General features: G+C 43.5%; 2 protein-coding genes across 10 annotated transcripts in view; both read left to right on the top strand.

Moving 5' to 3' along the window:
• Nucleotides 1-5,247: 5,247 nt before the first annotated feature.
• dhh (desert hedgehog signaling molecule) lies at nt 5,248-10,647 on the top strand. The gene is made up of 3 exons (XM_076166120.1): nt 5,248-6,193; nt 8,138-8,399; nt 8,547-10,647. The coding sequence occupies exons 1-3, from the start codon at nt 5,885-5,887 to the stop codon at nt 9,362-9,364; spliced, it is 1,389 nt and encodes a 462-aa protein (XP_076022235.1). The 5' UTR covers nt 5,248-5,884; the 3' UTR covers nt 9,365-10,647.
• A 2,095-nt stretch (nt 10,648-12,742) lies between these two features.
• The window catches only part of kmt2d (lysine (K)-specific methyltransferase 2D), a 31,217-nt gene continuing 16,463 nt past the window's right edge, over nt 12,743-27,496 (top strand). For 2 of the 9 annotated variants that reach the window (XM_076166479.1, XM_076166485.1), the window contains exons 1-32: nt 12,743-13,407; nt 15,703-15,785; nt 16,187-16,298; nt 16,435-16,637; nt 16,795-16,904; nt 16,995-17,157; nt 17,394-17,565; nt 17,692-17,806; nt 18,008-18,186; nt 18,302-18,612; nt 18,735-18,839; nt 18,986-19,803; nt 19,947-20,060; nt 20,149-20,265; nt 20,403-20,507; nt 20,593-20,774; nt 21,023-21,187; nt 21,385-21,494; nt 21,632-21,676; nt 21,782-21,970; nt 22,060-22,218; nt 22,305-22,433; nt 22,716-22,837; nt 22,931-23,066; nt 23,178-23,258; nt 23,352-23,429; nt 23,519-23,677; nt 23,808-23,877; nt 24,594-24,832; nt 24,951-25,024; nt 25,651-25,701; nt 25,818-27,446. In XM_076166479.1, coding sequence (XP_076022594.1) covers nt 13,382-13,407; nt 15,703-15,785; nt 16,187-16,298; nt 16,435-16,637; nt 16,795-16,904; nt 16,995-17,157; nt 17,394-17,565; nt 17,692-17,806; nt 18,008-18,186; nt 18,302-18,612; nt 18,735-18,839; nt 18,986-19,803; nt 19,947-20,060; nt 20,149-20,265; nt 20,403-20,507; nt 20,593-20,774; nt 21,023-21,187; nt 21,385-21,494; nt 21,632-21,676; nt 21,782-21,970; nt 22,060-22,218; nt 22,305-22,433; nt 22,716-22,837; nt 22,931-23,066; nt 23,178-23,258; nt 23,352-23,429; nt 23,519-23,677; nt 23,808-23,877; nt 24,594-24,832; nt 24,951-25,024; nt 25,651-25,701; nt 25,818-27,446 — 6,351 coding nt within the window. In that variant the 5' untranslated portion in view covers nt 12,743-13,381. Of the gene's footprint in view, nt 13,413-14,994; nt 15,127-15,702; nt 15,786-16,186; nt 16,299-16,434; nt 16,638-16,794; nt 16,905-16,994; nt 17,158-17,393; nt 17,566-17,691; nt 17,807-18,007; nt 18,187-18,301; nt 18,613-18,734; nt 18,840-18,985; nt 19,804-19,946; nt 20,061-20,148; nt 20,266-20,402; nt 20,508-20,592; nt 20,775-21,022; nt 21,188-21,384; nt 21,495-21,631; nt 21,677-21,781; nt 21,971-22,059; nt 22,219-22,304; nt 22,434-22,715; nt 22,838-22,930; nt 23,067-23,177; nt 23,259-23,351; nt 23,430-23,518; nt 23,678-23,807; nt 23,878-24,593; nt 24,833-24,950; nt 25,025-25,650; nt 25,702-25,817; nt 27,447-27,496 lie in introns of those variants that run through there. The other 7 variants (XM_076166486.1, XM_076166483.1, XM_076166481.1 and 4 more) reach the window with 7 other exon arrangements.

Below are 27,496 nucleotides of genomic sequence, written 5' to 3' on the forward strand. Positions count from 1 at the left end.
ACTCCTTCGCCCCATCAGCCCTCCGCCTCCTTTCTTCCATTCATTCTCCTTGCCCATTGTTCATTTCCTCTCTACTTTTCAGAAGTTGGCTCAAGCAAATCCTGACCTTTGATTAATTTCTCCCGCTTGATTTTTGTTTGCATTCCTTGTTTTCTTTTGTTGGATGTTTTAATTAGGCTTATTTGGATTAGGCTTGTTTTGCATTGCTTTTCCTCTGCTAAAAGGAAATGAACATGAATGTCGCCGTAACATTACTTACACATCTGGAAACTGAGGAAGTGGGGTGTGTGTGTGTGTGTGTGTGTGTGTGTGTGTGTGTGTGTGTGCGTGTGTGTGTGTGTGTGTGTGTGTGTGTGTGTGTGTGTGTGTGTGTGTGTGTGTGTGTGTGTGTGTGTGTGTGTGTGTGTGTGTGTGAGACTTTGGTTCGATTCCATTTAAGGTATATTTAGATGGTGGCATGCATTACCAAACCACTGCTGTCACTCAGGTTAAAGACAAACTACTTTTGGTGGACATGGCGATATATCTTCTTCTATATGTACCATATATATGCATGGAGGTGATTGAGATCGTAATGCATTTTGGCAAGCGTTGCTGAATGATGCTGAGTGAGCATAAACCGTGGCTGTAACAAATGTTTCCTGGGTCCTCTCTCCTGTTGCCTGGTCTGAAATTCACCTTAAATATAAAAACTGAGCTGCTCTAAGTCTGATAAATCTACTATCTGAATAACCTACTTTATCAACACTTGTAATCTAGAATTGAAAGATGAATTGGATGGGTTGGGTTTTAGCCAAAACGGTAAAATTCTCTTATTTTTGGCTTATTATAAAACAATTCCATCGTTCTATGCCCGCACCGTAACATAACCCTGCATATCCTAACTCTGAATTATGATGTGGAAACATTCAGCGATAGCAACTTGTCCTATACAGCAGAATATAAGGGTTGATAGCTATACAATCAAAGTGTCACAGGCGTCCCACTGGGTAACACGCTCCATTGGACTGGTTGTCCGGCGTATCGGCGACAAGGCGGGAGAGACAGGCCGCTTGTAACGGGATGAGATAGGCTATCTTTATTGTCAAAACATGAGAATGAAGGGGGGAAAAAGACAGATTAGCTTTCCTGACAGTCGGCTGTTTGAAGTACATGCCAAAGTGCATTAGAGGCCATTATTCCCTCGATTGTACACTTGCAAATACAGAACCGCTCACAGGAAAAGGCGAGACTTGCTCGCTAATCAGCTGATAATGGGTCTTACTGTCCGTTGGTCATAACTGTCTGTGCCACCGTGCGTGCACACTCACGGCACACTTGCTTCACACAGCTGCACCAAGGCCCTCTGAGACTAGGCATCCACCCAGTGTGACTGTATCACACGTTATCCTAAAAACCTGAGTTACACTTTGCTATCTCTTAACATGACTTTGATTTTAGTGGGGAAACCTCTGATACCGGCCGAGAACAGTGTACTTCTGTAAACATTATGTAATGTATACACACATCCAATACTTTGCTTGTGTTATTTTTGTGAAACATGGTATAGCATCATATCTGACTTCTGACCTGCTTGTCTGGGGCCAGGAAGTTCCACCCTGCTCAGTCTATTGTCCACTCCTGTGCAGCATCGCCTTAACCTCAGCTCACTGCCGCTCGGTTTCAAACCTCGGATCACAGCTGAAAACACCAACTAAAACCTGCTGTTAATATGTCTGTGTAAATTGTACCACACACATGGAGGCTCAGCCATGACACATGTAGTCACAACCGTGTTCTTTAAGAGGAATCGCACTGAGCTGCTATCAACGCAAAGCTTACAGTACATAAACCAGGAATCATCAGGAGTATGCAGCCACATCAGAACGCGCCACCCTGCCTCTTCCTGCGCTGATAACGGGGGTGAGAGACAGTGGAACGAGTGGCGCTGTGGGTCGAGAGAAAGTACGGGTGTGTGTACGTATGAACGAGGGCAGGGAGGTGGTTACGTGTCAGTTCCTTGACTTTCCTTTCCCCTCTAACCCATCCAACGGCCTCCATCTGAGGAAATGGATCCTGCAGCGTGTCTAGTCAGCTCCAAGACACAAGACAAATGCTTAAAATGTCACTGCCAGCATTGTTTAACCCTTAGATGCAAGAGTGACTGGACCCTACACTCTTCCAGAATCAATGTGTTTTTATGCCATTTTTGTCAATTTGGTTAAGAATAATCACTTGTATAATATTTAGTATTGTATTTAGGACCACACAAGAATGATTTCATGTTTATTTTTCACTTTTTAACATTTTTGAAAAAGAAACTTACCCAGAACAGCAATAGAAAAATGTGTACATCCATTGTGTGTGTGTACACACACACACAATGGATGTTTTGGCATGTACTGTAGAAATATATTATATTATATATATTATATGAAGATAATACTTACACGTATCAGCTCTTGCTGTGTAAAATAATCTTCCTGAGGGGTGACACTTCTGATATAGTCTGTGTGGTCCACAGTTAATGTATTCCTGACAGCCACAGGTGATAAGATTCAAAGGTTCCCATTGGATTCCATAGAAAATGCATGCGGGTCATTTTTGACCCACTTATGGAAGCTTGGGGTAGTAATACAAAAACTACAATTTCTTAAAATGTATAAAAGGTAAGTTAAAAATGTAAATGGCATTATATCAAAAACATGTTTTTTGAGGAATACCTGGAATATGAAATGATAACAATTTTTCATTACGAAGATATTTCAAGAAAACAACCTCACCGGGTCATTTTTGACCCACTTATGCATCTAAGGGTTAAAAATGTAGCTGCTGTTTTGGAGTAAGTACATCCAAACACATGCACGTCATTTAATCCTACATGATTAAAAGTCCAGATTTGGCAATTATAGACTACAAGTATCAATTCTTTCTATAGGTTTTTACATTGGAAGTTATGAATGGCTTACAGGTATTCCATCAGGGACCAGGTGCAAGCACGAGACGGCACAGTTGGAAGGAACAAAGCAGGGTAGATTAACCCTGGCAGGAAAGATCTCGTTTTCTGTGCTGTGGCTTTGCAGGAAACTCAACCATTCACATAGCCATGTACTCCCATCCTGAAATGGGGGAGTAAAGGGCTGTTAAGAGCCAGGAGGAGGCAGGGGGAGGTAGAAGGATGGAGGCACCAAAATAAAAACTAACTAATAATAATGACTTTATTTCCAACTTCAACCCACAGATGTTTGCTTCCTTCCTTTCCCTTTCATGTGAGATGGAAATCTCTTTTCTCCTATTGGTTTAAAGAGAAACATCAATGTGGGTAATTGTAGATATGAACGTGTTTGTTGCTTTTTTTGATTGAGTCATTGCCTGCATTTGTCACGATGGCTGATATCTCTCATCTGTGCGCCTGGGCCTGACTCGAGCATTCTTCCATGTTTATCATAAAGACAGGAAGATGCAGCTTTGCCTTGCCACCCCTCCCTTCAACATCCTGGGATCTTCTGGAGCCTTCCCTAACAAGGATGCTTTTCCATGGTCAATGTGTAACTCGGTGACCTATGCATCATCACAATGTAGAGGGGAATTTTGGGTGTTATTGTAAGTGTGATTTAGAGAGATATTCACTCAGTGTTCAGTTGATTGTAGATAAGATCTGCAAGAAACTTCTGTTCTGTGTTCAGTGACTTCATGTTGAAGCATCTTTAGCGCCCAATCATAGCAGACCATCACGATGTGCACTGACACAAAAAGTACACATACATAAACACTGAGCTCTGCTGTGAGTGGGCCAGAGATGCTTTGACATGAAGTCACTGCTAAGAAACTGGTCATGATGCACTGAAACCACAACAGCTCCAGGAAGCTAAAGATAGAATGTCCACACACTTTGACCTTTCATCTACCATTAATTTAAGCTTCCTTAATTGATTAGAGATGTCAGACCCACAGAAATGGCACCATTCTCCATTTCTCCTTTCATTTTTGCTCCCTGCTTGGCATTATCAGACAATTTTTATGACCCTCTTATTCCCAGCTATTGTTTGGAGGTGGATAAAAATAATAAGTTGCTATTGCCAGTGCAGAGGTCTTGGGTGCATTGGGTTCAGGGGTCCTGGGTGTTAGCCCAGTTCCCCAAACACAGGAAGACTGCACTCTAAGTAACACTCAGTATGCCAGAGATGTCAAGGCTGGACACTTGTGACCCCTCTTAGCAGACCCTCACCTTAACTTCTTGTTGTTTTTATTAATAAAGAATGAGAGTGAGAGTAAAGAGTTGACCGGTCCACCCTGATAGGCAAGATGAGCAAACAGAACTGAGGGCATATAGGTACAAGGCCATTACCACTGTAACTCGTCTTTATTTCCATTAGCAACAAATTTATTACTTCCCCCAGGGAGGTTATGTTTTCACTCAGGGCTGTTGGTTTGAATTCCCCAGAGGTTATCCAAAGATTTTGGTGAACCTTGGTTCCTCCCTGAAGATGTGGTTTTGATGTTGGTCTTGATCCTTTAAATTGTAAAGTACACATTTGTTTACATGTGTTCTTGTCAATTTCTTATATTTTATATTTCCAATATCCAATGAAAGATGACTAAATGGTGCATTTTGGCACATAAGGCAAATAAGTGTTAATATTCGTAATTTCTTTCTCTTTAAGGCAGAATATTATTTCAACGTGACAAGTTTTCTGTGCTGGTTTGGTCTTGAAAGATCCATGTACTATAATGAATGTTCTTGAATGTAGCTTATTCTTATTGTGTTTGTGAATGTATTACGTTCTTGCTCAGTACACAAAATGTCAGAAATGACCACCACAATATTCTTAAAGTAATTTTAAAGTCAATGATGGTGAAACTGGAACCAGCAAATGTTTGGCATTTTGAATTTGAAGAACGGAAATTATTTATTCTACCAATTGACTAACCGAATCATTTGTTTGAATTGTTTTAGAAATTCAACTAACTGAAATGAATGTCGAGCAACATTCTGTATTGTATTTTACGCATAAACCAAAGACTCCAGAAAGGGGTTGATCTGAAGGAAAAAATGTGTAGCTGAGATGATGAAGCGTGTGTAATGTATGTGTGTGTGCGTGTGTGTGTGTGTGTAAGAGGGGGGGGTATTGCATTAACATAAGTAGGCCAATCATATGTCCTTTGTAAGGTTGAATTGGAGGCGTGTGCTGGCGCAGGGGGAGCAGAGGAAGGGAGGGCGATCTCGTCCGGACGCTCATAAGACCCAATGGCTGGCGCAAGGTGGCCAGGAGCGCTGCAACGCGACACAAGGCGGTGGACGAGGACCAAAAGGAAAAAAAAGTCTCGGGGAGGAAAGAGGCATTTGTGGATGGACAGAAGGGACGAGCGCGTCGCGCAGGGGTCCTGAGACATATCAAGGCGTCGGGCCGGCCGAGGAGCCGTCGGGCTAAAAGTGTGAGCCAGTCAGTTCCGTGTGTGTGTGTCCTCGTCCAACTAAGTGCGAGCGGAGACGCGGTAAGTGAGCAGAGAAAACACCTGCGTCAGGACAGGACAGGTACCCGCGGAGATGACGAGGAGGGGACCGGCTGAGACTTGGAGACACTTTTGGACAGAGACATTAAACTGATCAGGACTCCTTTTCAGTGAGTTTAAACCCAGTCAGACCATTCATTGGGTCTGTGTGTGGTTTGGCAGACTTAGTCAGGACTTTAGTCAGGACAGCTACTGGAGCTTGTTAGATTCAAAGTGAACATAGTATAAACTTTAAAGTAAATATTCTAAGTAAAGTTTGAAGTATTATCTGTTATTAATACCCCATGGTTTGGAATGGACGGAGATTTGACCCTCATTCGCATGCTGTCACACACCTGGAACTGGGCCATCACTGTCAGCCACTGACTCCTGGGAGCCACAACCCTCCCCGATGAAGCAGTCCTGGTGGGCCCGCCTGGCACAGCTCAGCCTGCTTGCTGTGTGTACTTGCGTATGGCCGGTCCGGGGATGTGGACCAGGCCGGGGGTACGGAGTCCGCCCCAAACCCAGGAAACTCACGGCCATGCACTACAAGCAGTTTGTCCCCAACTTCTCTGAGAACAACCTCGGGGCCAGCGGAAGGGCAGAGGGCAAGATCACGCGCAACTCTGAGCGCTTCAATGAACTTGTGTGTAACTACAACCCAGACATTGTATTCAAGGATGAAGAGAACACCAACGCAGATCGCTTCATGACTAAGGTGAGATGGGGGCAGTGGTTTATCAAGTTCAGTTATTTTAAATTTCAAGCATTTCTGATGGTTATGGAATACGTCTGATGGACACACGGGGCAGAGATCATGCTGCAGACAGACTTAAGGTTGCTCTCTCTGCTCTCCCATGATCCTTTTCAAGACATTGTCTCTGCTAGATGATAGATTCACTACATTTATAAGCATGTGACAGAAAGAAGCAGACTGCCTCAAATCACAAAGCTTTAACCTAAAAAAAACACCTTTATTACAGTTTAAACTCTAGTTTGGTCTACTGTAAACAACGTGACCTTTGTAAGGATCCTAGAACACAAATGCCCAACGCAAGAGTGTGTAAGTTTTAACCATACTTCCCCTCCCTTCTCGAGAGATAAGAAGATCAGGATGTAATTCAACACTGCCCTTTAGGAGGCCGAGTTCCCCTTCAGGAACACTTCCTTTTAATCTTTAACCAAAGTCTTTGTTATTGGACATAAAACGATGCTATGGCTGCTTCTCAGTGTGTTTACCAGGGGATAGTCAGGCATTGCACTTTAACTTGAATTCCTGCATGTTTATTGAGAGATTTCCTAGTGAATAAAATCAGAGATCAGATGAATTCATATCTGGGCAGCTTTCTGACTCAACATATTCAATAATCGAGTATTTGAATATGAAAGGCAGACTTCCTTGACAATCAGATGGTGACGTTCCCTCTAGGATGCTGTGGCTTTCAGTGATTGTTTATGATGTGAATCTGTGTTCCTTCCCCTCCCGTAGAGATGGAAATCTGCGGTTGTGTGTGTGTACCCATCTGATGCCCAGTTTAAGGATGTTGAGTGTGTGTGCATGTGCCCCTCTCTTGCCCAGATGTGAAAGACACTCTTTGTGTGTCTTTTGGAGGCTCGGAGGGGTCGCCTATACAAAATTCCCGCCTGCTGAAGTAATGGCACCCTTGGAAAAGCCGCTATTGTAGTTCTGACAATGAAACGCCTCTCTTCAATGCGAGAAAAATGTACCCAGTTTGTTTTCTGTCCCTCACTCTTTCTCACTGTTGCTGTCACATTCCCAAGTCCGTGCCCATACATTCCTCCCCTCTGCCCTCTCCCTTAGTCCCAACCTCGGCGCTGTACTACACTGGCTCCTTCTCACCCAACTTTCCCTTTTCTCCTCTCATCTCTCTTTCTCACCCCTTGACTCTTTCTTCTTCTTTGTTTCCTAACTTGCGTTTCTTTTTTTGGTTGTTGCAAGATAAGCTCTACTCAGCCAGTTATAAGGTCACCAGACCTTCCACATCACAAGTCACAAATGAACACCCTTTCAGGAGATGACGATCAGTGCATCACCTCAGATGCCGACGTCAGCATTTTTCAGCCTGCTATTTTGTGACAATGCTGACACAGTCCAAAATGATGGCCCACGGGGGTGTTAAGAGTCACTGTGCGCATTTCTGATCAAATGTCTCAGGGGTGAAACTGAGAAAGTCATGCCTGGAACAATCTGGAAAGTCAGAGAATGGCCTTGATTATTCTGTCACCGTGCCGAAAAGCTCAAGGAATGTGCAAAACTGGCTACAATAGCTTTGTTCTTGTGCTCAGATTGTTTGGGCAAGGTTGGGATGGCCTTTAGCAGAGTAGAGGAGGGACTGTGTGATGATGCCAACAGACAAACATAACCTGGGAGCCAGGGACACTGCTCCACGTTGTTTCAGGCATGAACAACAGTTGTGTGTTGATATAAATTTTGACAGAGCAAATATTCTGTGCACTGAATTGTACAGTTGATGCAAATATGCTCTACTTTCTATCTTGGGAAATTGTATTTCTCATGTCAGTTAGTAATATATTTCCTCTGTGAGAGATGTTTTGCATAAATATAAGACTTTCACATTACTGTATAACTGTGTTTTCTTGCAGGATAATATTTACACGTCTCTATTTTGCTCTGTTGCAGCGGTGCAAGGACTGTTTGAACAAACTGGCTATTGCAGTGATGAACCAGTGGCCAGGGGTACATTTACGTGTGACTGAGGCCTGGGATGAGGATGGACACCACCCTCCTGATTCTCTGCACTATGAGGGCAGAGCTGTGGACATAACCACTGATGACAGAAGAACAGAGAAGTATGGTCTCCTAGCTCAGCTGGCTGTGGAGGCGGGCTTTGACTGGGTCCACTATGAGTCCAAATATCACATCCACTGCTCAGTAAAAGCTGGTGAGTTTAACAAGGATAAGCTTTCATGCAGTAAACTTGCATTGTCATCTTACATCACATCACGGCATGCATCATCATAATGTGAAAGACAAAATGAGAACATGTCTCCCTCTAATCATCTTGGGTTTTCTGATAATCTGCCTACAGACCACTCTGTTGCCGTGGAGAAAGGTGGCTGTTTCCCAGGCTGGGCCCGGGTGACTGTTTCTGGAGGGACACAGAAGACCCTGTCATCGCTGGCTCCTGGGGACAGAATCATGGCCCTGTCTGGGACAGGCCACATCGTGTTTAGTCAAGTCCTCTTGTTTTTGCACTGGGACCAGGAAAGCAGGTCTACTTTTCTGAATCTAGAGACAGAAGATGGCCATCGATTGGCCCTGACGCCACATCATTTGGTCTTTCTATCCCCCAATTACAAACTCTGCCACAGCGAGTACCAGGCTCAATTTGCTAGCAGAGCCAAGACAGGGGACTATGTTCTCGTCCATACAGAAGAGGGTGGAGTGCATCCATCTCAAATCATCTCAGTTTCGGCCAAGGACAATGTGGGAGTCTATGCGCCCTTGACAGAAGACGGAACTTTGTTTGTTGATGGGGTGCTGGCATCCAGCTATGCACTGATTGAGGACCACAGACTTTCACACTCTGTGTTTGGACCTCTTAGGCTCCTCTACTCAGTCCAACAGCTGCTGTTGGGGGAGGCCGAAGAGGAAGAGGAGAACACAGAGAATAAAACAGCTTGCACTAAGACTCTCTTCCCTGAAAGCACTTTGGTCCCTCATAAAGCAGGTATATATGTGAATAATGACATCCCAGACAAACAAGACAATTTGAGTGCACCTCTTGAAATAGACATTAAAGAGAAGCGCTCCTTGCGAAGACAAACATTAGGCGTACACTGGTATGCTAGATTACTGTACATTATTGGGCAGATTTTTTTAGACAACAGCTTGTTTCATCCTTAAAAGCAGTAATGTGTCTTCATGTACAACTTAAATATATTTACACTATTACTTCAGAGTTTTTCCCTCTAGAAATGTAATATGCTTCAGTGCTTGCTTGCTTTTTACTCCACTGTTACTTGCATGGTAACCTATTATAATGAATTAATACCTAAGTAACATTTTAAATATGATTGAGCTGAATGAGATTGAAGAGGTTGATGTAAATATGGTGTGTACCATTATGAGTGTATCAATGTTTATTTGTACATTTTTGTTTTAATTTCTCAGTAATATATGTTTAAAAAAATTCTAATGTGATCAGGACAATTTCCCCCACAACAATAGAATCTTTATTTTTTTACTTTTTTAAATCATAATGTAAATGTTTTATAAATGTTTTTATTTTATAATAATAACTGCACTTCATGTACTGTATGTCCATGCCTGTCCTTATATCATCAAACAAATTAAAATTTCAATTTATAGAGCAATTACCTGCTTTTTCTTCAAGTATGGAAGAAAGATTGCCTGTTAATTTGTTTTTTTTTAACCAAAAGTTTGTTGCTTTTCATGGAAAACATGAGATATATGCAAAATACACGCACAGGTGAGCATTACTTGAAGCCGTCTGTGGAAATCTGGTTTCAACAAGCTGGTGGGTTAATGAAAAGCCCAGATGTACTTAATATTTCCACAGCGTGCCACCTTGACTTCATCTCAGTCACACCTTTATCATTTGGCTACTTCAGGAGTGTGGCAGGTTTCTTATAGAATGCAGGGAGACACGTGCTGTATTAATACTCAGTAACAGCTTAACGCTCCAGCAATCTGTTGGTGGTGGTGAACGCTGCACTTGCTTTTTATTTTGTTACATTCCATACATACTCCTTGTACCGGCTTCGATTAGAGATTAAAATGCTCCACCATCAGTGTATTAGTTATTTTTAAACATGTCAATAATTTTTCATGGTGAGAGGATTCAGTTTGTAGTACAGTATGTGGGGTTATACACCCCCTTGTGGATGAACTGACATCATGCCTTTGAATTTCATACCATGTCCTCATTTTTTTCTTCATACAGTATGTACATGTAAATAACAACACGGACCTACAAAATAAGATGTAATTTAATCTAATCTTAATTAGAATGCAAAATTGATGGTTCACTATGTACAATAAGCCTATTTCTTATTTGTATTTGTATTAAGTATTTTTAAGATATCAACTATTCTGTCATTTCAGTGGATCACTCTACATTGTTATCAAATGTATGCACTTCACTGTACCACACTATATAAAATAAACAACAAACAGACCAAGCTTTGTCCTGTAAATGTAGCCAATATTATTGTCAGTGCTTCACAAAGTATGAACTGTAACAAACTGCAAATTTGGGGCCCAAATTATATCCTCTTCCTCCAGTTGATATTCTGTTGTGAACATCTGTGGAGGTATTCTAGGGGATTATCCTTGAGATACAGGAGGCAGATGGGAAAGCACTGCCTCAATCCACTAGCCAATAGGAGAAGCATGGTGACCTAATACCACCCTCTATTTACACCAACTGGCCAATCAGTCTCTGTCTTCCAAAGAGTCTCAACCCCCCAAAATCTAATCCAATCTTTCTAAAGCTGAACAGGGAGTTAACTAATCCTGGCAGGGGCACCAGTAATAACCTATTTCCAAAATGAAAACCTACAGAGCCACCATTTAGTACTCGGAAATCTCACTCATTACCTGACCAAATCATAGATGTACATAAATGTGAGGGAGTTCTGTTTGTATAATACTGGATGGAGTCATCTGACTAGAACAGCAATAACAATAGTCTACAATAAGACTCTAAAGGGTAAAGGTTCCTCTATTGTATGTAAATGAGGGTATACAAAGCATGAAAGCAACTCTCAATAAACTGCAATCTCATATAACACCACCAATAACAAGAGACTCCAGAGACGGAATAAACAGTGATGAATCAACACCTGACTGGCAGATAGGGGAGGTTGTGTAACTGGTGTTTCTGTTGCAATCAGAAACACCAGTTCTACAACCTCCATTGTATTAGAAATGTCTTTAATTAGGGTAATATCAAGTTTATCCCAAATAAATGACTTAGAAGTACAGGTGCCACTTAAAAAAAAGTTCTAGTTCAAATGACAGTGTTATAATGCAAACCGCATTCATCACGTTGATGAACTAAGCCTTGATGGTCTCATCTGAGCGCTGAGGTGCACAAACTGACTCTGCACAGTGCCACAGGAGTGTCACAGTGCAGGGTCAGGCCAAGCAGGTGCCTGCTCCCTGCCTCGAGAGCACACTGTGCATTACAGATGCCGTGCCAGGCATTCTTAAATGACTGACATTACATTTACATTCTTAGCATTTAGCGGATTCTCTTCCGAGTACTTATCATGGTTGACTTAAAGCCTAAGTAAATTACTTGCCAGTGACATTACAGTGTTTTGTTCAGGGATGTGGCAGGAGTTCATGTAGATTACCTTACCTGGCCTTTACTCTATGGGACAAAGTTTGTTACCAAATTGAACACTAAGTCGGTTAGTATTGTTCCATCCCTGCCTGTGCTCCGCCTCGGGCAACTGATGCGAAAAAAACACAGAAGGCAAACAAAGGATAATGATTCTCTGCATCATCATCATCATGCAGGTAACATCCTTAAACTTGAAATGTCGTTTGACATAAAAATTCCACGAAGAACTCCAGTACACTTGACAGGTGATAGAGAGAATATGGTATCAGCAGGAACTTTGTGTTTTACAAATGATTTCTATTGTTTATTAATATCCTATTTCATATGAAATGAACACAAACAGCACCTGCCTTACATCAATACTGATCATCATCAACACTAAGCAAATTCAAGATGTCGATTATGAACTACATGAGTCGTTCACAGTACTTGCAGGCTTAAGTGTCCCCCCCCCCCCCCCCCTTAAAAACTGAATACATTTGTTCGGTTCACAACATAGACCGTGGATTCACACCGTGATAATGTGACCTCCTCAAATTTAACCAGTTCACTGCCGATATCACTATAGCTACACTGATCAGCATGCATGCCAGAGTCGCTTTGCTCCCGCTATCACAACAATCTCATGAAAAATGGCTTCCCTGGATCCGAAAATCTAATGACCTATATCCAAAAATCCACCATATTTCAGCGCTGCACGCTCTCTCAATTAAAATACTTTATCGTGTAATAAACCATTAACGTCACAGTATCTCTTTATAACATTTGCACTTTAGTTCGCTACAATATCATTGACGCTTGTCTGCCAATGCAACATGGTTTTGTAGCGATCGTTTGCAGGAATTAATATTTGACGTAGTTTTTATTAGCTATCGTTACTAGCAGCTGCTAACACACCCGTGTAGACGCAACGCAGCAGTTGAAGTGAAGTGAAGAGATGCTAGTGACCCGCACCAGGGCACCCATGTAAACTTCAACTGCTTATTTAGGTCGGTGGTTGTCCGTAATCGCCCCAAAACTTCGGGGAAACCACATTTTCTGGCGTGTGTTTCCTGGGGGGTGTTATTCGCGGATGCTCTATTCTAGCGCAAACTTGCAGGAAGCTCTATCGACAAGCATAGCGAGCGAGATTCCATAACAGAGCTAGAAGCTAGTTATCGTTAGGTTGTTAGCTTCGGAGCTAATTTCAGAAGCAGGGAAACCAGTGAGCTTGGTAATTTTTTTTTTCTAGATTGGTTGCATGACGCTGAGGAACCATTTTCTTTCAGTACTGGTTGAAGACTCGTCTTGATGCTTACTGGTCCCCTTGCAGTATTTGACCACTCGGTGATACACATAAGTTGCTGGGTTCGTTAGCTGGCTATCGCATTATCCGTCCAGTTGAAGAGCTAACTAGGACTGCGCTGCTCAGCCTGCCTGCCTGCCTGCCTTCCGCCGCTGTGCACTTCCCCCACTCTCCCTCCAGCCGGCTAGCCGCAGCGTTAGTCCGGTACATAAAATGAAGCGACCATCAGCGTTCTGGGGAATATGTGGCTGCCTGGATTGTGCTGATGCATGAGGAGACTACATTGTTTACGTAAGGTGAGGTGCTTTTATTTAATTTTATTTATGTCTTGTTTGAAGTTACAGCTTAACATATACACACCCTGACCTTAGACCGGGTAATATTAGCTCGGTTAGCACGTAGCGGTTAGCTTGTGGGTTGTCTACTTGCTGGAGAAAAAGCGAAGTTAAGAGGTTGCTAACTTAAGGCATTAATGCGTTTGCGGTCACCAAGTTGGTGTTCCAGAGCACAGTCGAGCAACTCTTCGGAGTGGTGTGTTTCTGTGTACGGGAGTGAATGTACTTTGGTAGTTGTAGCAGTTCGGGACACTTTGCTGCTAAAACGTCACTATTGGTTGCTAGCTGTTAGCTTTTTCTGTATCGGCTTTTCGCTAGTGACAGGGACAAGGCTATTTGCTGGAACAGAATCAACCCTTTGAAGTCGGTGTTTACACTGAGAAATAGCGCGTAGCCTTGCGATATATTTAGCCTTAACAACCCCCTTTTGCTTGTAACTTCTAACTATAACTGCAAATAAATATCGTCGGTTTGTTGACGCTGTATATCCAGAACAAATATGGCCACAGGGAATGTTAATTTGTTACACTTTCAGGTCAACTTAACCAAGACGTCAACGTTAAGCCGTCATGTCATCATGTTCGCTCCGGACATATCTAACTTAATTTTATACAAAGTAGATGCAAATCCCCTTTCATATATTCATTAACTAAATCGTAGTTCTCTTAGTTTTGGAGTTACAAAGCTTGTGTTTTCAATGTTGTTGCCCCGGCATATGTTTATTACAAAGATGTAGATGCATCGTATTGGGAGACAGTGGCGTTCTTTGCTTTAAATTGCGTTCTACGAAAGTCAACGATAAACTGACGGCTTGGATTGGAGGTTAAACCGCGCCAATGTCTTGATTTTAGGTCTGGTTTGGGTTTGATTACATTGGCAAACACACGCCTGTATCGTTTTTACAAAAATGCACATATCTTGCGGTCAGTTTTGTGTTGTTATTCTCCTCTTCGTGGGGGATCGATTTTCGTCTCTCAACCATACCAACCTAGCAGGAAAGCGAACCCCGCCGTCAGATTGGGATCTGATTCTAGTCGTTTCGCGGTGGGAAAAAAATCGGGGAAATACTGTGAAATGTGTACGCGAAAGCTGGAGGAATTTGTTGTTAACGGTGGCATCGTTTCATGTTTGCAATTGTACAACGCCGCTGTAATTCTCACATCACGAATTCACAGCCAGAGCCGGTTTCATTGTCTTTGAGCAGCTCGGAGTTGGATCAGATGTAACATACGTTGTCGGTTGCCTGACTTCCAAACGTTGGGACAGACACGATCCAAACTAAAGGCGGTTGTGTGTCGTACCGACGTAAAACACATGGGAATGCGAATTCTAAAGTCCGCCAGCATTTCCCTTCAAACGTCGACCGTAAATGGCGTTAATTGTGTACGCTAAATAATGCACGCAGGCACAAAAATGGTGACCAATCCGTGTCCTGCATTGTTTGTTGTACAGTATTTTGTCAATGGCATGACTCTCTCCGAGCGGAACTGTGATGTGAATGACAAAGGTTCAACACGAAAGGAGCGCTGCTGCAACAGGAAGTTCCACATACGGAAGTTGTGTTTTCTTTGTGTATCCCATTTTATGGCTGTTTTATTTAGGAAAACAACATTTTAGTTTGCGTGTTTACACATTCCACGCAGTAGTTTGGACGATTGGGATTATGCATTGCCGGGTAAAGAAGTACTTTATTTGTTACATCGTTTTCTGTGTGTCTAATCCGCGCGCTGTTATCATTAGTTTGCGAACAAGCTCGTTTGCATCTGTGCGAGCGTTTGTCAGATTAACGAGTTGAAATGAAATCGACGTACTCGTTCTTAACGATCTTATTAGATCGATTGTAGTCAGTAGATTGTAGATATTTTATGTACAAAATTCATTTTGTTTTGGCAGAGAGCTCTGTGTATTATTGTATAGCAAAACATGTCAGATTAAGGCGATTATATAGATTAGTATTTGTCTAACAATTCATCTTCCTATCTCAGTAAACTGATGCCTACGTAACTATTACATTACATTTTTGTTGGGGACCACAGCCTTATCTATATTGTATGTTAGGCTCATGTTAAATTCAGATCTGCTGTGCACAGTGCTTGGGCACAGTGGTTAAGGTGATGATATTGATGCTATTACCCCAGTGCTTAAATAAGTGGTCCACAGAGGGTTTGCATGCCCTGAATAATTTTGTTAATCAATGTGTTTCATTTTGCCTTCATAAATGTGATTCTGCTCATTCTTTTATGTGTGACAGATCTCTGTCAAGGAGGTCCAAATCAGTACGGGGCATGGACGAGCAGAAATCGAACTGCGAAGAGAATGACTCTGAACCAACAGGTGATGAACCTCCATGTCCCAACATAATCCATTATTTCTGTTTTTTAAGCAGGTTGCTTCCTTTTCAAAACCCTTCCAGAGCAAATGAATATGTTTGACATTTAAATCAAATTTCTGTTAAAGTATTAGAGAGGTGATCACAAACACGGAATGGATAATTAGAAGCCACTTGGCACTGAGGGAGGTTGACAGGGCAAGACATTATAACAAATAATTAGAACAAAGCGGCACTGTAATTTAGAAGCATTGTGTTACCTGTCAATGGCATAATAAGGACATTCAAAGGGGAATTTGTGGACATATTCCTTTCAGAATCTGTCCTGTATTGTTTTCAAAACTGAAACTTTTCAAAAATTGACTTCAAAAAAACTTTCCCTTAAACTTGCTTGTCTGTCCTCCAGCTGATGATAGTGCCCCTGCAAAGCAGCTTGTCTCCTCTGAGGGGGAGTCCAAAGCCCTTCCTGCTGCAGAGGATGTGACTGTTTCCCCTGCAGCTACCTCCAGCACATCTATGTAAGTCACTTATACAATGATGAAGGCTGATGTGCACATCATGCACTGGTCTTTCTCAAGAGCAAATCCTTATTGATGTTAGTATCATCATACTGAGATCCTGTTTGTTTTAACAACTTTGTTTTGGACCGTGCAGAGAGAGTGTTCGGGCCTGTGCTCTCTGTAACTGTGTGGAGCGCAGCCTGCATGGACAACGGGAACTCCGACACTTTGGGCCATCTTCAGAGCGGCCGACCCTCAAGCCATCAGCTTCCCCACTGCCACAGCCTGGGAATGATGACCTGTCTTCCATCGGATTTTCCGACGACTCTTGTCTGGCGGCACTCTTTGACGACTCAGGTTACCACTAAACCACTATATGAAAATGGCGTACAATGGATTAGCAGCTTTAGGGATTCAGCGAAAACCTATTCCTGTTAGAAATAAAGCAGATGAAGGTAGAGTTCCTTATGATTTGTCTGGGAATTATATTGATCCTGGCCTTTGTGATGTGTAGGAGGTTGTTGGGTTCATCATTGGTGTGCGGTGTGGTCGGATGGAGTGAATCAGCTGGAGAATGAGGAGCTGGAGAATGTGGATAAGGCCGTTATCTCAGGGACACAGCGGGTAAGTCCACAGTCCATAGGTGGTGGAATATAGGGAGTAACAGGAGTTTTGCTTTAAAGAGCCTAAATTGTTACAACTTATTTGTTTCAGCTTTGCGAATACTGCAAAAGGCTGGGTGCAACCATCAAATGCCATGCTGAGGGCTGCTCACGGTTCTATCACTTTCCCTGCTCGGCAGCTGGTGGGTCCTTCCAGTCCATGAAACAGTTGGCTCTCCTCTGTCCAGAGCACATTGACAAGGCAGAGGAGTTGGGTAAGAAAAGTTGTTATCTTCATCGAAAATATGATTTTGTTCAGGGGTCCTGCATTTGCATATGGTGTTTTTCACTGCCATTGTATTTGGCACAAATACTCCATAAACGCTTTTTGTATTTGCATGTCCAAAATATCGACTTAGATAGAACAACCCTACCACCCAGCATAATTACTTTTGAAACTCAATTCTGCTGGTATTCATTTCTAACTAAAAATTCTATGTCCATCTTACAGCAGGTGAGGAGGCTTGGTGTGCCGTGTGTGACTCAGTGGGGGAGCTCATGGACTTGTTGTTCTGTACGGGTTGTGGCCTACACTATCATGCAGCCTGTCTGGAGATTGGTGCCACACCCATCCAGCGGGCAGGATGGCAGTGCCCAGAGTGTAAAGTGTGTCAGACTTGCAGGTGAGTCCAACTTGGCATTGCATATTGCCCCGCTTTATTTCAGATACAATTCTTAACTTCTTGTTTTATCCAACATGAAGCAAGTTATATTTCTCTTTTTTGAGAGTGTTATCTTGTTCTTTGCAGACAACCAGGAGAAGACTCTAAGATGTTGGTTTGTGATGCCTGTGATAAGGGCTACCACACTTTCTGTCTCCAGCCAGCCATGGACTCTCTTCCATCTGATCCTTGGAAATGCAGAGTAAATCACATTTGCTATTCATCTCTGTAAAATTTCCACATTCAGCAAAAACCTAATTAATTTATGTATTTGTTAATTATTTGATGACCTAATCCTCCAGACTAATCCATTTTTACTTATTGTTGTATTTGAAAGAGCTCAGTCTATAGGTCTATGTATGTGGTTTACCTTTTTCTATCCCCATCATCTGTATTATGGCAGAGGTGTCGCGTGTGCTCGGAGTGTGGTGTCCGTGGACTGGTGCTACCAGGCTCAGCCCAGTGGTTTGACAACTATGCTGTGTGCGAGGGCTGCCAGCGTCATCGCAGCTCTTTGTGTGGCGTGTGCAGCAAAGCTGCCAACCCATCTGCCACTCTGCATTGCTGCAGCTTGTGCCACAGGTCAGTTCAACATGCCAACACACAAGGTTTTTACCAGAGTATTTGTAAGCTTGTAAATCGTGTCAAGTGTTTTCATGAATTATTCTTCCCTGGATATCTTCATCAATCTATTCAGGTCGGTGCACAGTGAGTGTGCTTCACTGGGGGAGCCTCCAGAAGACAAATGCATCTGCCTGCTCTGCAAGGAGGATCAGCAACAGCCTGTCACTCAACCATGCACATCAGAAATACAAACCAGAGAGGCAGCTGAGGAGACTGAAGGACAATTGCATTTGGTGGAGATGACAAATCAAACAAATGCAGGCATTATGAACGTAGAACAGACCGACCTACCGGAGGAGACACCAGCACAGAAGGCAACATCAGAGGAGGTGTTAATAGGTCAGGCTGAGGCCACGGGTGACAAGGAGACACCCATGGAGTTGGGTAAGTGTGACCTAGGCTCAACACAAGTCGGTCATCTTTTATGTTGCATTTGTAGGAGAATGTGATTGCGTACCATATTGTCCATATTTGTGTACGATAACTGCTTCTGGTTGATGTTGCAGTTTTGGAGACGGTAGAGGTTGGGGAGAGAACCATGGAGGATGATACACAGCCAGCAACAGATGAATCTACTTCAGAGATGCTCACTGCCCCACTTGAGTCTACAGGTAAACACAGAACACCCCATTGAATACACATATTTTAAAAATCAACACAAGGCAGCACTTTATTATATTATGATGGTGTACCGTATCTAATGATAGATTTAAGTACGATAACACTAATAACATGCATTCCTTAACCTCAAATGCAGAATGCGCAACAACAGAACAGGGTGCCTCTTGTCTTCCTGTTATTGAAGAGAGAGCAGAAGAGGCAGTCAGCCAGGAGACCCAAGACACTCCTTCCCAGGACCTTATTGCAGAGCCTCTGTCTAAGACTCCTAAGGCAGAACCAACACCAGTGTCTCAAAAGGGCCCTGAAAATCTAGAGGCGAAGAGGAAGCAGGAGGCAAACAGTTCAGTGGAACAGGAAACATTGTCTCCGTCATTAAAGAATGGCTCTGATGCCATGTCTGTCACAGAACTGATGGATCATTCTCCACCAAATTCACCAGCCCCTCCTGCCTCTCCGGACAAAACAGAGCCTGTGCCCATGGCTGATGAGCAGGAAAGTAATCCATGCATGGGCCTCAAATCTCCTTCTCCCCGTCTTTCTCTTGCCATTGTGGCAGTAGACACACAAGAGGCGCTCACTACTGCTGACATGGAGAGGAGGCTACTACCTCATTCTGAGGAGGAGGATGAGGACGAGGAATATGATGATGAGCAAATGAAGGGAGAAGAACAGAATGATAGTCAAGAGCTCCTGGATTCTCAAGAGCCAGAGCTGAAGTCAGAGCTTCTGTTGGATGAAATGTCCAACATGAGTCATGGAGATGGAAGCAGCAGTGGGTTTATGGGCTCTCCAGGAGAGCCTGATCACCAGCTATCCATGGAGCTTGGCCTTGTCCCCGCTGGCCTGTCACACGCCGATAACCTGCTCACGGAGACTGATGATTCAATGCCCTTTGAACCTCTCAAAAGCGACAGAAAGCGCAGAGGATCCCCAGGCCGCTCACGGGTCAAACAGGTACGTTAACAATGGATATAGAATAGGTGTGCATCAGCAGATGACATTTAGGACTACTGTTTTTTATTTCATACGGCATTGTCATTTCAAATCTCTACCAGTAACACGACCTGACATTGAAATGGCTTTTCCTCCCACTTTAGGGGAGGAGCAATAGCTTCCCTGGGAAACGGCGACCTCGAGGGGGTGGTGGAGGGAGGGGTCGTGGTGGGAGGTCGCGCCTCAAAGCCATGGCCTCTTGTATCGATGCCTTCTTGGTGAGCTGTATTATGTGATTCAGATTGTTATTCTTATTTGCATTTGATGTTTTTTCCACATTTCTCTAATTTATTCCCTATTCCACAGCTAAGCATGACAACAGCAGAAACTGCAATAAGTAAGGAGGAGGAGGAAGAAGAAGATGACACCATGCAAAACACTGTGGTTCTCTTCTCAAACACTGATAAATTCGTCCTGCTCCAGGTACAGCTCTTGTTGTAGTTTGACATTTCCAATTACCCTGTGCCAAGAGCCACAAATGCCAGTTTGCTGTAACACAAATGGAATCATTGTTGTCTGTCTTACCCTTTTTTCATCCTGTGTTCTCTCCTCTGTCTTAGGATATGTGTGTTGTGTGTGGCAGTTTTGGAAAGGGTGCAGAGGGGCAGCTGTTGGCCTGTGCTCAGTGTGCTCAGTGTTACCATCCTTACTGTGTGAACAGCAAAGTAAGCTCAGTGTGGTCCGACATTTTTTTCTTCTATTCATACTAGTTTATACATCCATGTAGATTAAATATGAATTATTTTGCAGATCACAAAGACGATGCTCCGTAAGGGTTGGCGATGTTTGGAATGTATCGTGTGCGAGATGTGTGGAAAGGCCTCAGACCCCTCTCGTCTGCTGCTGTGCGATGACTGCGATGTCAGCTACCATACCTATTGCTTGGATCCTCCTCTGCACACCGTACCTAAGGGTGGTTGGAAGTGCAAATGGTAAAAAATGGGAGTGCTTTGTTCAACATTGTACATTTGAATGGGGTCATATGGAAATGAATCCATGTAAATTTGCATGTTATGTAAAATGCTCATGCCTCAGCAATTAGCAATTCAGAGGCCCAGCTGTCTGCCTCTTCCTTCTGGAGAAACAAAAAACACTGCACTCAAGTGGGACACTTACATTTTGCAACCCTTCTTTAATACCTTTGTTAAGATCAATAACGAGTGTTGCTTCTTCTGTGCAGGTGTGTATGCTGTGTACAGTGTGGTTCCAACTCACCGGGTTTCCACTGTGAGTGGCAGAACAACTATACCCACTGTGGCCCCTGTGCCAGCTTAGTCTCTTGTCCGGTATGCAGAGAAAATTTCATGGAGGAGGAGCTCCTGCTGCAGTGCCAGCACTGCGATCGGTGGGTACTGCTCATTAGAACTATACATGCACACACACACAGACTGGGGATATTCATGAGATCACAGCTAATGAAGACTAGTGGGGAATGGATTATTTATGTAGGTTTCTTGCCATGAATTATTCCATAAGATCTTTAATTTGCAGTGTAATATATTAGGTGAATGTGTATCAATGTATTCCTGTGCTTTTGTATAGATGGGTGCATGCTGTGTGTGAAAGTCTGTACACGGAAGACGAGGTGGAACAAGCCTCTGATGAAGGCTTTGCATGCACATCCTGCACCCCATATGTTCCAAAACCTGTGGGTAAGTCGCACAACATAGTTTTAAACTTGGAAGACTCAAAATAGCTTCAGAAACATTCAAAGGATTTTCTTGTCTGTACTGATAACTTGATTTTTTTCTTTTGCCTTACTGTACCTGCTTTGTGCCTTTTTTTGCAGTAGTGGAGTCAGCCATAATGGCTTCAATAAAGATCAAAGAGCCAGGTAAGTGGAGTTTGCTGAGTCGTGTTTTCTTTCACATACCATATTCTGCATGGCTGGACTGATCTTGTAAGCCACTGCGATTTCTAAATATGATACACTTTACAGAGCCCCAATTTTACCGTTTGGAGGGTGTATGGCTGACAGAATCGGGTATGACACTGCTACGCAGCATCTCCATGTCTCCACTGCACAAGAGACGCCAGCGCCGCTCCCGCCTCGGTACCCTCTGTTGTGAAGGTGGTCCTGACGGAATGGATCTAAAGGAGGTTGATGGAGAAGGGGAGGAGGGCAAAGGTTGGCATATTTACATTACATTTACATTAATTCATGTATGGACAGTTACATTTTGCTTCTTGGGGCTTAAATGTAATGTTTATGTCTAGTCTGCGGGGAACCGATGGATTGTGAACCCAAGCTGGAGAATCCTGGGAGCCCGTGCGCAGAAGGAGGTGCTGATGGCTTGGCTGACTGCGATGGTCTCAAAGGTGGTGCAGATGAGACAGAGGATAGCAAGAAAAGAAAGAGGAAACCATACCGACCTGGTAAGAAGGCTGAATTCATATGAGGCTTTAAGTACACATTTACACACACTTAGCTGCTCCAAATATTAATTCTGAAATTCTGCCAGGAATTGGAGGCTTCATGGTACGCCAAAGGAAGTGTCACACAAGGTTGAAGAAAGAATTTTTTGCCCAGTTGGCTGGAGAGTCTACATTAGATGGACAGCCAATTGAGAGAACCATCGAGGAAGGTATGGGTAAGAGTAGACTTCATTTAATCTCTTCTTTGCTTGGTCTTAAGTTGTCTTAAGTGTTACAACGGGGAATAAAATGGGATCATTCTGTGGTCTTTTTTAGACATATTTCAGTGCTTTACCTCAGGATTATGTGACCTGTGAAATTGGCAGTTGCTCTCTGATCTATATGGCTACAATTAGTGTCATTTAGCATTGCCACAAATCTTTTGGCTCTTGTCTTATCTCTTTTAATTCATGAATTTAAGAAACAAAATTTCATGTCTTGCTGTTAAATGCGTGTAGGACCTCACCCTGACACAGATAACATAATGGATCCAAAGCCAGTGGAGGGTGAGGAGCAGGCCAAGAAACGTCGGGGCCGGAAGAAGAGCAAACTTGAGGATATGTTTCCAGCCTATCTCCAGGTGTGTAATGTTTCCATCATGGGTGCTTCAGTCTCAAAATCAACAGTATTTAGTAATACAATGTTCCTATCCTAAATGTTTCTTTCCATGCAGGAGGCTTTCTTTGGGAAGAATTTGATGGATCTCAGTAAGAAAGCCGTCTTGGTACCTCCAGGGCAGAGGCCAGGAGCATTCCATGTCCGACCTGCATTGCCAGTACAACCAGGGGTCAAAACTTGTGCTTCAGAGAGTAAGAATTCTAACCTGACCTATTGTGCATGCGAATGTTTTGGCAAAAATGTTGTTATACTGGATGCAGAAAATGTCAGTACAGTGTGTGACTTTGTTCTACTCTCACTAGCTGAGGTTAAAGATCATGTGGTGGAAGATTCTTTGCCTATCAAGCGCGAAGGGTCACCGCAGGCTCAGGGAGAAAGTGCAGGTAAGCCCTTCTGGAAATTGATGTGATTACTCACTGTAGTCTTATGGTAACGTTGTGTTAATGAGTTGTTCTTGAAATTGCGCATTTCTTCAGGAGTTTCTGCACCATCCTCATCTCTGAAGGACCAGACCTCAACTGATCCCCATGGCTCGGATACAGAGAAAAGAGAAGGTATTTTTTTTTTAAAACTTTTTATATAATGCTCACTTAAACAATTGAATACCCATTGTTTACAACCTACTTTTTTCTTTATGTTCCAGGTCTTCCACAAGGGGTAGAGAGTCAGGACTCTGAACAATTCTTCAGAAAGGTTCTTGGCGTCTCAGAGGGCTCTTCTTTGGGTGGCATGAAGCCCATCTTGGAGGGTGGTAAGGGAGAGCTCACTCGCGGTGCTCTGCCACAGAGAACTCTCCCATCAGGTACATATAACCAGGGATAATTACAGATGACCATATTCTGAAAGCTGTTTGAAATTCTAAGTTGTGTGTTTCATAATTAATGTGAAAGATTGATTTGGCTTCTGACTAAAGCATTGAATATCTGTCACAGGGCCCTTACCCTCAGCTGGAATGATGGATGCCTTTCCTGGCCTTTCTCAGTCACCATTCTTTGACATGCGGTAGGATCCAAAACTATTCAAGTGCAATTCATTTGAGAACAATTTGTTATACTGTAAATAGCAATACTGAATTTGCTCATTCAACAATGTATGTTTTGTAAAATGTAAAGATTAAACTGAGAAATAAGGGTGAGAAAATGACAAATAATAATAGACTGATATGTGTAACCCTGTTATTTCTTATAAAAGCCAAGTTGAGTGGAGTAAGCTTTTATATCAAGTCAGTGTAAGATGAAACACGGAGTACTTACAATCCTCCAGCTAAAGATAAAAATTTAAATTGCATGGGTGTAATTGAATACATCACTAATATGAAGCCATCTTGTAGTTATGGCAGTTGCAGCAAACTTGTTTGAAGAAAGGAACACCTCCAGTTATGCAATGTACTTGTTTGCATATTTTGTTGTATTTACAGTTTCTTCTTCTTAAGGAGTAAGATGCCTGTTTAATACCATAGTTTATAGAACTTATGCAGATCCATTTGGAAAGCATCAGTGTGCGTGTGTGCGCTAGTAGGCATCTCAGTAAACAACACTGGGGCCAACACATCAAAACATATTGCTACAGGAGCACTACTGGTCAAAGGCTCCACATGTGTTTGTTTTATTCATCACACAGAGCAGCACTCTCATTATCAAAGTTTACATATTTTTTCAGTTCAACATTTACATATTGTTTACATATTGTCCATAACTGACCTGTCATACGATATATAGGGACCGTGGAGGGCTGTTCAGTCCAGATGGGGGCGAGGAGAGCCCTTGGGCCACTCCCTCTACGCCAGCTACTCCCTCCTCCCCACCAACCCCCACTGAGGCAGAGGGTGACGGGCTGTCTTACAACCAGCGCAGTCTGCAGCGCTGGGAGAAGGATGAGGAGTTGGGAGAGCTCTCAACAATTTCCCCAGTGCTTTATGCCAACACCAACTTTCCCAGTCTTAAGCAGGACTACCCAGGTGGGTTTGAAAGAATAGATGTCCCAATGTGTACAGCTACACTACATGGCCATGGTTTTTCGAAGTCAAGGATTATGTCATGGGTAGACTGTATAGAAACCTGTTGTCCCTTTCACAGACTGGTCCAGTCGCTGTAAGCAAATCATGAAGATCTGGAGGAAAGTATTAGCTGCTGACAAGGTTCCTTATCTGGTAAGTTTTTTTTAAACTGGTTTAGAAAAATAAAATTCTAACATCACCAAGCTCAACTGTGTGTCCCATAGGTATTGGATACAAACTGATAAATTATGTAAGGCCTCCCATAGTGTATATGGAATTCATTTTGTCTGAGTTGAGCATAAATGTCACACTCAAGCACAATTGGACAATGCAATCCCAGCTTTACAGGTAAACAGGGCTGCCTGTTAATTAGTAAACCATATCACTGCTAGAGATGAGCTGTGAGACCTGCTTTCCTTGTCGTAACATAGTGCCTCATAGATTGCTACATTGGTCCATGTTAGGTCAGGAGTTAGAGCAAATTATTTTTCAACAAAACAATTTAAAACAAATGGGCAATATCTGCAGTTATGATGTAGCATTTGTGCTGTCAATGATTCTAGGTACTTGTTGCTCATGCTCCCTATAATTAGGAATTGACAATAGAGATACCAATTAAATTTCTGTTCCTCTAGATAACATAAAAATTCCATAGCTGGCATTGTTCCTGTAGGGAGTGTTGCTGTTGAAGTTACAATGCAAAATTAGAGCTTACTCTTTCACTAATGTACTTGCATAGTATTTCTTTTTATGATCTAAAGTCTGATTTCTTTCTTTAGCAAAAGGCCAAAGACAACCGAGCAGCTCAGCGGATCAACAAGGCACAGAAGGTGAGTTCATACTTGTGTGTAGTTTTTGTCAATGTGAATGGGAATGATGATGTAATTACAGTCTTTGTGCTTGTATTTGATTCATTTGAGCTCTGTGCATTCCTATCTTTTCACAGCAGGCAGAGAGTCAGGTTTGCAGGCCTGTCAAGGTTGAGCCAGGACGTGTTAAAGGAGAAAGACCAACTTTACACCTCCAGATCCCTCCACCCTCAGGGTCTGCGTCCACCTCTTCCCAACCCAGCTCTGCAGAAAGTCCATATCCGTTCCCTCTGGAATCAGGATCATCTTCAGCATTTTTCTCAGATGGACCTGTCAAGACCCCAGGGTCAGCTGAAATCCGAACGGATCCCTTGGCCAAGCTTCCTCCTCGGTCCCCTCATTCTCACTCTCACCCCACCACACCCTTTTCTCAAGCTGGGGCTAGCCCCTTACAGGTCTCTTCCTCAGGTTATCCTGCTTCTGGCCCACAGGGTCCTCCTCAGGGACGGCCAGCTAGTCTTGGCCCCTTCGACATGCAACCAGGAACTCCTGGAACACCCAGACGGGCCCAACAGGTTGACCCCTACTTCAGAACACAGCTGCAGCAGCAACAGGGTCACCTACCACAATCACAACAAGGCTCTCAGGAGTCCCTAGGACCTCCAGAAAGCCCTCATTCAAGAGGTGCTGGGTTTGGGGAATCACCTCTCTTCTCCCCATCCCACAATACCCACTATGGAGATCCTTTCAGAAGCCAGCAAGGGATGGTGCGAACAGAATATGGTTCATCCCCATCCCCCTCAGCGATGGCCTCTTCACCTGCAAGCACAGGGCAGTACAGGGCTGACATGAGTGTACCGTCTCCTCGTTCCTCTTCAGCTGGGAGACCTGAGCTAGCCGCCGGCTCTCCTGCTGGGATACTTGAGTCTGGGGATGGTCTATTCAAGGCACCAATGACGCCACGGATGCACCAAGGGGAGGGCGGTGCATATCAGCCTGGAGCTTCCCCAAGCCACCATTCTGAAGGCTACAGGCAGTCTCCATCCACCCCTTTTTGTGACCCACACAGTCAGTCAACCCTCACTCCAAGACTGCAGACAGGAGACGGCTGTTCATTTATGCCCCAGAGACACCCTGTAGCTCAACAGGAGCTTGTTCCTAGAATTCCCTCCAGCCCCCAGTCCCAGGGGAGCTCTCAGTCTCCCCTCACTCCTGGAGGTCTTTCCAATGATGCATTCTCTGTGCAATCACCTGCTCGTTTCCAGTCCCCGGACACTTGCTCTCAACCACCCTCAAGACCGCAATCTAGAGACCCTTTTGCTACTATCCACAAGCCCCCACGCCCTACCTCTGCTGCTCCAGAGGGAACTTCTAGTTACAAAACATCCCCTCATCCTAACCAGCCACTCCCACCTACTGTTCCCTCCAATTCTATAGGGGAGCCTCTCACTGGTAAACTGTCAGCGCCTCCTCCCTTCAGTCGAAGCCCCAGCACTGGAAGCTATCAACTAACACAACAACAGGCTCAGATGGTACAGGGTCCACTACAGCAACAGCAGCCACAACCGCAGCAGAATATGGGCACTGACGGCTTCAACTCGAGGGTCCCACCTCCTTCTGGAGCTCAAGAAGGTGCAGCTGTCCGCCCTCTGGGAATGCCTAATCAGCCAGTTATGCCAGGCAATCAAGACATGCCTGACATTTCTCCATTGCAAGATCCTGCATTAGTGGGCCTCAGCCCATCTGAGTTGGAGAAGCACAGACAGGTAACCTGCACACCAAGTAAAAAAAATAATATTTTGTGCTTAGGTGTGTT

Source organism: Genypterus blacodes, unplaced genomic scaffold, assembly GCF_046128005.1.
Source record: "Genypterus blacodes isolate CSIRO-AG114 ecotype Tasmania unplaced genomic scaffold, CSIRO-AGI_Gbla_v1 ptg000156l_1, whole genome shotgun sequence".
NCBI classification, from domain to species: domain Eukaryota; kingdom Metazoa; phylum Chordata; class Actinopteri; order Ophidiiformes; family Ophidiidae; genus Genypterus; species Genypterus blacodes.

Excerpts from the sequence above, each read along its gene's own strand:
- dhh (XM_076166120.1), top strand. The coding sequence starts at position 5,885 with ATGAAGCAGTCCTGGTGGGCCCGCCTGGCACAGCTCAGCCTGCTTGCT. Across the intron at positions 6,194-8,137 it reads CAGATCGCTTCATGACTAAG|CGGTGCAAGGACTGTTTGAA; the intron begins GTGAGATGGGGG and ends GCTCTGTTGCAG. Across the intron at positions 8,400-8,546 it reads CCACTGCTCAGTAAAAGCTG|ACCACTCTGTTGCCGTGGAG; the intron begins GTGAGTTTAACA and ends ATCTGCCTACAG.